This window comes from Montipora foliosa, chromosome 4 (genome assembly GCF_036669935.1).
Source record: "Montipora foliosa isolate CH-2021 chromosome 4, ASM3666993v2, whole genome shotgun sequence".
NCBI lineage: Eukaryota > Metazoa > Cnidaria > Anthozoa > Scleractinia > Acroporidae > Montipora > Montipora foliosa.
Genome location: NC_090872.1, coordinates 7,002,670 through 7,012,669, shown reverse-complemented (window position 1 = coordinate 7,012,669; position 10,000 = coordinate 7,002,670). Strand labels below are relative to the sequence as shown.

At 40.3% G+C, this 10,000-nt stretch overlaps 1 protein-coding gene across 1 annotated transcript in view; it reads left to right on the top strand.

Moving 5' to 3' along the window:
* LOC137999672 (uncharacterized) overlaps positions 1 to 3,094 on the top strand; it is a 28,187-nt gene extending 25,093 nt beyond the window's left edge. The window contains exon 7 of the mRNA XM_068845521.1: positions 215 to 3,094. Within this exon, the coding sequence (XP_068701622.1) occupies positions 215 to 704 (490 nt within the window). The 3' untranslated portion in view covers positions 705 to 3,094. The remainder of the gene's footprint in view (positions 1 to 214) is intronic.
* Positions 3,095 to 10,000: the final 6,906 nt, after the last annotated feature.

Below are 10,000 nucleotides of genomic sequence, written 5' to 3'. Positions count from 1 at the left end.
GTGCAAATTGGACCATGAAGTGCTTATATTCGCAGCAATTACCTGTAATTCTTTTCACCAGTTGAAAAAGGCGCAAAATTTTTCAGCGAATCATAAATCGTGGCAATTTCAATCGAAATGGTCCATTTGCCTTTGGATCAAGGAATGTCATGCACCACGTACTTCTAGAGGGATTGCTTGAAAATGTAAAGCAAAATTGTTCTTCTTTCTTCAGGTGTAAGGTGCATTATTATGAAAATAGAACCAAGGTCGGTGAAGGCGAAATCTTGCTGCTCACTCCACGGCATCCCAATGGGCGCATCGACAATCAGAAACCCGCGAAGTCCAATATGAAAGAAACAACCAAATTGGGTGAAGGCGAAACCTTGGCGCTCACTCAACCGCGTCCCAATGGAGGCATCCAGAAACCCGTGGAATGGAAAGACATCAATGTTGACCTTAAAGCCAAAGACTGGGGTAAAGGCCCACAACAAGACGCTGAAGAAGTAGACAGCCTAACGTTTTGCTGCTGCGAATGTTGTCATGATGCTCGCTTTAAATGTTTGTCAGACAAGCTCTGTGGAGCGTTCCCACAACACAGCACGGCGAATCAGTTCTTCACTCCGCGCATGTTCAGAGCATACCACTGCGAAGGATACAACACATGCATGGAGGCTGAGGCCGCTGAATTTTTAGGCGCAATTCAAGACGTAACTTTCCCCTAAAGTAGTGATGCTGCCAAGTGATAGCCATAAACCGCATCTTCTTTTATTTTCATGCAGATTCTTTTAAGAATTGCGGTGAAGTAGGCTTAGGGTATTCGGGACGAAGTGTTGGAACTTAATTAAACTTTAGCTTTGCATTGCTGAAATGGAGACTTATTGCAACTCATAAAGATTGGTGATACTTGTTGGGTACCTCGCTGTTATTTCAGTATAAAATCATATTTTATTGGCTTCAGCCTGAGATAGGAGGCAGGTCTGTCGTGTTAGGGGTAGAACCCACTTTTGCTATTGTATTTTGTATGTTCATTAAGGCCTGGGCAAACGGACCGGAAACAACATCCGATCGATTTTGTTGAACAGCGATGTTGAAACCATCCCCCCTCCCCCATTCAACCATATTGAAACATGTTGAATGGAAGTTGAATCGATGTTGAATGAGTTTAAAAGCGTTTAAACTTTGCTTCAACAACCATTCAACATTTCTTTTGTTTTTGCGAATGTTGAATGAAGTTGAAGCCGTTTGCCACCCTCTTTGAACAATGTTGGTTAGGCGCGTGCGCACTAATCCGTCTCTTAATGACGTATCCATGTCTTAGTCCATAGAATCTTTGGTGAATCTTTGTTGAACCAAATGTTGATGATATTTCAACAAAATCGAACGGATGTTGAGAAATGTTGAAGCCGTTTGGCCTGGAATTTAGCTTTCCTTCTTTTCTTATACTTTTTAACGCATTTTAAAACTCATTAAGTGTTACTAAATTTTGGGTGAACAGCAGGGGCATTGTTTGCCTGTCATAAATATTAATCGCATCGAAGCTAAGACTTTGCTGGACGCAATTTTAGGTAAATTTAATTGTTTTATATACAGCACACGTTATTGTTAAGGAATAAAAAAATAACCAGGTTTGAGAAAGCAAAGTGGGAGAAACAGTTGTACTACCAGCTCGGATCAACCGTATAGAACGTTTTCAACCAACCTTAAGGGACACCAATATCAGAAGAGAAATGTACGACTTCTGGTGGACGAACAAAAGAAGCTAATGAGAGATCTTTTGTTTTCGTCCACCAACATGACGGCGATGACGTCACGTGAAAACCTTCTCAGTATTACAGGCGTTGTAGTAACATTTGTTAGGTTTCTTTTATAAATTAGCATCCATTGTTACTGCCGAACTTACTGGAGAGTTAGGAACGGCCACGGTCACTTCAACGAAATATAAATTAGCGCTATCGTAAGTATTTTGCGATTGCTATTTGGCGAGAACTTTGCTGTGTGGCTTGGTACGAACGGTTTTAAAGCAAAGATGGCCGGAGAATGAACGGTTCGTTGTTGTGGCACGTTGTCCGCCGTCAAGACCAGAATTTTTTCTTGTTGATGACAATGATTGACGTTTGGACAAAATAAGAGGAAATCATCTTTCGAGTCTAGTTTTAGCAGTCTTATTGCAGAAGAGTTTAAGTGAGTGGGGATTTAACAAAAACAACTTTTATTGAATTTTGAACCTCGGATATTTTGTTTGTAGCTTTCTGATTGGTTCACTCAATTTCGGTTATTTAACAATTATCGGTGAATATTCACCGATAATCACTGAGCCTGAGGCGAATAATTGTTTTAGTATAAATACACAGGTGATTATTTCAAAAAAGAGGGAAAAAAAACATTTCAACGGGAAATCATCTTCACTTACAGTGGCAAAACAACTACTGGCAGCTATTTTGTCTTTCGAGGTGATATCGGCTGATAATCCGAGATAGCGAGCCAATGAGAGCGCGCGATTTTGTCTAATCGCCTGTGTATTTATACTAACAGCTAATATGGAAAGCTGGAAACTGATAAGCATTTATTTCAGAATTTAATGAAAATTTAATAAAACAATTATTCCATTAGCGCTGGTTGGATATGACACTGGTTGGATATGACACTGGTTATAGCCAACTGGTCGCTGCGCTCCTCGTTGGCTATTTACCATCTGCTATCAAACGCACGCTCATGGAATAATTATTAAATAACATATGGTGGACACATTTCCGTTAGGGGCTTTTCTATTGCACAAATTATTACAGAGCCCTGTATGCGTTCACGAATGATTGACATATCATACGCATGTGCCTAAGGGTCCACGCCTTTTGTAACGCGTCTGTCGTGTTTAAGCAACCGGCGACATTTACGGTAACGAATGTGAACTCTATCGTTCACTTGACTTTGTAAAGTGAAAAGAGATTTTTTGTTTTTTGTTAAAAAACTCTGAACTGTTAATTGATCGTATATCTAGTGGTATTAAACCATTCCAGAGTCTAGGTGCTGCAGCACAAAATGCCCTTTCCTCATATCGTACAGTATTGGTACGCCGAATTACTAATAAATTCATAGAACGAGAACTCAGTGTTCGCGTAGGCTTGTACTGAATGATGATCGAGGTCAGATAGATAAATGGTTCCAGATTGTTTAAACACTTGAAAGTAATAAGCAAAATCTTGTAGGTTATACGCTTCTCAACAGGGAGCCAGTGGAGCTCATGTAGAATTGGCGTCATGTGATCATGTTTCTTGAACGTGCAGCTGTATTTTGCACTGATTGAAGATGCTTTAATTAGGTTGTGGGAAACACGAGAAAGAAGCCCACACTTTTCACAGTATCACAAGATTTATTCACCAGAGAGATGGAAGATCTCTCACAATCACAATTCCCTCAAAATTCAATATGAAACTATAGAAGGCTTAGACAAAAGACTATTCTTGGCTGCCAGGCCCAAGACCACAAAACCGCCTATAGTTCTCATTGGCTAAACTAAGGTTACGTGGTTTTATATACTAACCAACGGAAATGAAACCTAATTCCGACTCTCACTAAATCGAGTTCACATAATCAGCCTAAGTCTATTAAAAAAACAAAGGTCGCTAAAAAGATTAACAAAATACTCGTGTACAGTTTCCGACCACGAATTAAAGGAGAGAGTTTATTTGTAATGAAGGCATGGATAAGAATTTCCAATGGTGGTTTGTCCAGGTAAGTGCAAATCCTCCAGATTTTCCTCAAGATTCAGAATGAAGTCTTGCAGACAGAATTGATACGAGTCTCAAAGGTGAGGGTGTCATCACCGCGCACCGGTGGCTCAGTTGGTTGAGCATCTGGCTACAATGCGGGAGGTCGTGAGTTCAACTCCGGCCGGACCATCACTCAGGGTTTTTAAATAACTGAGGAGAAAGTGCTGCCTTTGTGTTTGCAATGACATCTGCATGGTTAGACTTTCAAGTCTTCTCGCATAAGGACTGTAAACCGGAGGTCCCGTCTCACAAATGTCTTCCATGTTCATAACTTCCCCGTGGGACGTTAAAGAACTCATACACTACTCGCGAAGAGTAGGGGATGAAATTCCCGGTGTTATGGCTTTCCTTTGTGGGTGCATGAGTGGGTGGGTATAGCAGGTCCACATCAGCTGAATAGCTGCCAAACCTTCAACCTGCTTAAACAAATAAATAACAAACAAACAAACATCAAACACAACACCAATATTACGACATGAAGCAGTTGGGGCTATACCCTCTTCGCCAACCATAATATTAGAAATGTTAGGACGTGGTGAATGTTTTGTGTGAAAAACTAAAAGTTCAGACTTAATCATCGTTCAATTTCAAATAGTTACGAGATATCCAAGTACGAATTTCAGCGACACAAGCTTCAACACATGACGTAGCTGTAACGAGCTCCTCACTACAGGCGGGATTGAATGCCAAGTAGAGCTGTGCCGGTCATCAGAATAAAACACAGGCAGTCCAAGCTCGGTGTACGATTTATAGACTTTGAATGGGAAAATATACTTTGAGCTTATAAATGCTAAAATGAGCTGTAAATGTAGAAATAAACTTCACTTACCTCTACGTACAGGTGTCCTCCTCTTTTCTGTGCAATCGGAGGGCAAACTGTGTCCGTTTAAGACGGGTTTGTGGCTTAAGAATTTTTGCGATGTGATTAGTTCACAGGCAGTCCAAGCTCGGTGTACGATTTATAGACTTTGTATGGATCTCAAAGTCCCTAATATCTCACCTCTTTCGCTTTCGAACCCACCTGGAAGCGATTGATGTCATGGGCATATCGTGCTCGGAACAGAATTCAACTTCGAACTTCGGAATAGCGAAGATGGCTTCGGTTTCGTGCTCATAGCGAAGACCACGCGTGTAGCTCGAGCGGCGGTCCTTGCCCGATGCTTTGCCTGTTCCGGACACGCTTTCTGAGCGGTCTGTCAAGACTAACGAGAGCGGTACCATCTCTGGGGCTGATATCCTCAGCAATGCGTTGATGAAGGTTTCGGGCTGTGTACCCGACAGGTACACAGCCCGACACCCGACACCCGACACAGCCCGACACCTTCATCAACGCATTGCTGAGCACAAGAATTCGGCAATCGGTAGACATTTCTTAGAAGCTCACGGTAACAACAACCTTTTGAAAAAAAACCAATTCACAGTTTTAAGAAAGTGCCAGGGCAAATTTGATTGTCTAGTATTTGAAATGCTCTTCATCATGAATCTTAAGCCCAATTTAAATACCCAGACGGGCTCGATACGTGCGAAACTTTTAGTTTAATATTTTTAATTATTTTTTAACTTTTTCTCACGTTACAGCTTTTAATCAGCTATTGGTTTTTTAGTATTTATAGACCGAAACTCACTAACATATTTTGACTTGATAATAACGTTTAGCAAACATCGAAACGACGTCGCTCTTTTTAGCAATTTTTTAAATCTTAAAATGATTATAAGAAATGTTTTATCATACTTTTATTTGATGTCTTATTCACGTCACACCGACATTACTTCAATTAAATTTTCAAGTTAAAAAATTAACCATATTAGCAGCAAACACCTTGTCACTCAAGTTTGAACAAATAACGTTTCTCGCATGCGCAATTGACTATACCAAAGTGGGTCCAGCGGGGAGCCATGGATCCAATGGATGCGTTCTTGTCGCTGCTAGTGGACAGACTTTTGGCGGGAATACAAGAGAGCGCGAGTTACCTAGGTGACGAGGAGTGAGCTATCATTTGTCGACGCTTTTGAAGGCAGAAGAGCGATAGGTTACCTTGGGGACTGTTGGAAAGCTGAATAATGCCCGCTCCTAGACGAAGGTTGAATTGTTTTGTGTCAAGGTCATTGCATTTTCAAATCTCCCTTTTTTTTTGACACGCCATGATAGTTGATACACGATAACGCGACGACGAATTCAATGAACACCGGTCGAATTTAGGGAAATGGCTATGCAACAGCTATAAGTTCATCGCAAAAAACCTGAGTGACTTCATCAGCACAGTACCACAAAAGTCGGTAGGTGTTTTATCTCAAATATTTTAAGGCGTTCTCTTTGATGAAGACACGTCGCGTCATGTTATTTGCATTGCAGATCATATGCATGGGCGGGGTAAATGACATGGACTTAGTACTTTTATACTAAATTAATTTGTTGTGATTTTAACATTCTAAACTTTTTCCATGTATATCTTATAAATGCGCACTCCATGCCATTGAGGGTTTTAGAGTGCAATCCAAATACTTCAATTTTCGGTAAGATGTGTGTTTCGAGTTCTTGCAAAGAGAATTCAGTTTTAGGTTGTAATATTTTAATGCAACAAATTGTCCTTAGTTTTCATGTTTTTCTTTAAAGTCAGGTTTCTTTTGCTTGTTGATATTCTAAATAGCAGAGTAACTAAGTACGAAAACCGTTACTGTAGTTGGTGTTAAATCTTTTAATTTAATATCCACTGACTCTGACAATGGTGCTCTATGGAGTCAAACCGCTTTAATTTCTACTTCAGAAAGTCGGTGGTTGCCTTTTTGTGGCTTGAATTATAGCTCACAAAACTCTGACTCATCTTAGCACGGAGTAAAATGCTTGGATCTTATTTATATTATTTCAGTTGGAATGTTGTAATCTCGTTCTTACCGAACGTGTTATATCCTTTTCCAATTTCAGGCTCTAATATTAATATTGTAACTGAACTGTCGAGAATATTAAGCTACGACATACTGCGATGTTAAAATTTACTTTTCCGCAAAATCTAAAGAAGTGGCTTAAAAACACAAGTGCTGTAGTATTTGAATGTTTTTAAGAAACCTCTTCACTGGTTAAAGTTTTTATTTTTATGAAGTAATATCTTCCTCGAATTTTACACTCGGCGGCTTATGCTATAAACAAAAATGAGTCTATTATGTTGTTGTGTCCTTTATGGCGGGGCCCAAGAGAATTGCAAGCAAGGCCCCCCAAGGGAATATTTGCATCCCCGGTGCCTTACACCTCTACTAAACTGCAATAAAATTGCTCGACGTCCAGCCATTATTTATGGCGCAAAGTAAAATACGTTAGTCCTGTTTGTCATGAATGGGCCAAACCTAGGTGTTGAAGGGTTTTAGGTATAAAAGATCCTTAAAATTGTCAAACGTCTTCTCAAAATCAGAAGTCCCGGAATAGCATTTGCTCCTGTATATTTGATCACACTGTCCATTAAGAAAATATTTTCTCCTATAAAGTCCGATTTCGAGAAAAAAAAGTAAGATGTCCCTTTAGAACTTTCATAGCTTCCTTAAGTTCCTTAACGTTTTTGACTAATTTCCACTTTAAATGAAAGACAGATACCAGTCATTCGAAAACAACAGTACAGGAGAATAACGACAAAAATTGAAACAAAAAAAAATGGGGAAAAAAAAGGCACCAAGACCCCAACCCCGGCCCCGGCCCCAGCCCCGGCCCCGCGTTTTAGCTACTACCGTGCGAGCCAGTGAGCCAGTGAGTCATGCGTGCGAGGTATGCTAATCAGGCGTATAACTCTTAGATGTAATAAATCAAGTCTAAGTTAAGGCTAATGATTGAGCCTTAATAAGGGTTGGTTTGGCCTTTTTAAATCGTTCTTCATTTTGGTTCCTTGGTAAATTACTGAAATTATGCCATTCGAGCCATGCATACCAGACATGTTAAGACACGTTTGAACAAAGATCAGCTTAGAATGTCGAGTCTAACTTACTTAAAGAAAGATTAGGGTCTTTTGCGTGGCACGCACTGTGTGCTGACGTGGTTTGGTGGCACTCTGGTGTAGGAATTAAAGTATGAATGTGGTTTGAAAAGTTAAATTCTATATTATAGAATTGTAAATACCGGTAATTATTGCCCAACCGAGATTTACCGTTTTAATGGATGAACGGAAACACGCAATGCGTTGATATTATTCCGTGATGAGCTTCTGATTATTCTGAGTTGTACTCGTCCGTGACTTTGACAACATAAATATTCTACTTTGGGTATTGTTATTAATGATATGCTAATAACTGGTATAGAGAATAGCTCTGGCCTGGGACAAGCCCAAGACCAGGCGAAGATAGGAGCTATGAGGATGAATCCGTACTTATTTATTTATTTATTTATTTTTCCCAATAATTTTTTTTAGGGTTAGGGTTAGGGGATCAATCCCGACTTACTCGATTAGGTGGGGGAGGAGGCCAAACTCTTCCCTTTTGCCGCCTCGAGTAGAGTGATGGGGTAGACCACATGTAACCTCTTTTATAGTCTCATTTGCATATACCCCAGGGTATTAGTTACCAACGCAAATCAAGTTTGCAGAGTGGAGTGACGAGCTCTTGGGGTACGGTATTCTTAAAGATATTTTTGAATTAACCGTGGTCACACTGCAGGCTTTTACCAAAGTAAAACCAATTTACCTACGGCAAAATTGTCCGAGGTAAATTCACGTCGGGTTTCATTTTACCTGGGTGAAAATACCTTGAAATGAGTTGCTTGGTTAAAAAAAGGATTCCAAATCCTTGGATTACAAATTGGGAAACTAAATATTTTGAGCAAGAGCCAATACAATTTGATTTGGTGATGTACTATATTTCGGCTGGCCAATTGGGCAGCCTAAATATAGTTCATTACTGAATGAAATCTACGAACGAAATGATATGTAAAATGAATCATATATTGAAGAGCGGATACGAAATCCAGTGAAGCTATGATCCTCGCAGTTGTGAACGCAATTTTAGCAACTGCGTGGTTGCACTCTACGTTGCGTGAGCTCTTGCTCGAAATATTTAGTTACTAGATGACCTCACAAATACTGTGTTTACACTTGGGCATTTACCGAGGTAAATGTTTACTGACTAAACCTTGGTACGTTTGTACGGTGTTTATACTGGCTCAAAATAACCGAGGTAAACCTGTCATCAATCACGGTTACGATGAAATCGAATTTGCGGCAAATTCTAAAATCCGTGTATAAAATGCATCATCTGCATCGACGACCTCATAACTGGACCTTAGTGCTGATGAGGCATCTGTGACAGGAATTGTTGATTGTACAGATGTTGTAGGGGTTGTTTTAGTGCGTAGCCAAATGGCGAATACGTGGAATATTCATCTTCCCTGGAGAAATAATAGATAGAGAATAAATACAGTGAATCAACTGAACGGAAATTGCAACAAGAAAGAGATTATAATAATACCAACAAATTAGCAGTACAATGATGTTAACTTTACCTCTCTAGTGGTTCGTTGTCGTAATGATTACTGTCTTTGTTTCTTTCCCATGACTCGTGGGTAGATCAAAAACAAACGTGAAAACGTGATAGAATGAGACTGACGCAATCTCGACACCACAAGATGTGAAATACTATGCGACATCTGTCATCTCGACCTTGGCCTTGACCTTAAAGGCTGGTTTCCATATGATCGCAGACGATCACGAATCGCAGATCGCAGATCCCAGAAAGTTCTGCGATCGTCTGCGATCATATGGAAACCCACTTCTGCGATCGTTTGCGATGGTCTGCGATCCTGCGATTGTGATCGCAGACGATCCCAGAAGCGGACACCCTCGGGAAGGGATAAAAATGTCCGTAACTGGAGCTGGCGGCTTACGAGAATGGTTCTCGTAAGCGGCCACTAGAGGTGTAAGGGATAGATGGCCGCTTACGGGGGCTTGCCCAGCTAACCATAAATATTGGTATACAAAAAAATACCGCGGTATTAAATGACACTTTTGTTTTATTGCGCCCCATACAATCCTGCGATAATGACGAAATGCAGTGGCTGTAGTAAGACCACGTGAACAGGCGTATCATCAAGAACTGTCGACTCAGGAACACCCAAACACCATAAACAAGAACGATGAAATACTCGGACACATTCCTTTGAGGATGTCGCTGTTTGTTAGCAAGTTTTTAAAGCGGAGAACAAATAAAGGAAAGACTGTTGTAAGTAACAACGTTGTAATTCCAGTCACAAGCGCATATGCTTCTAAATGTAACCGGACGTG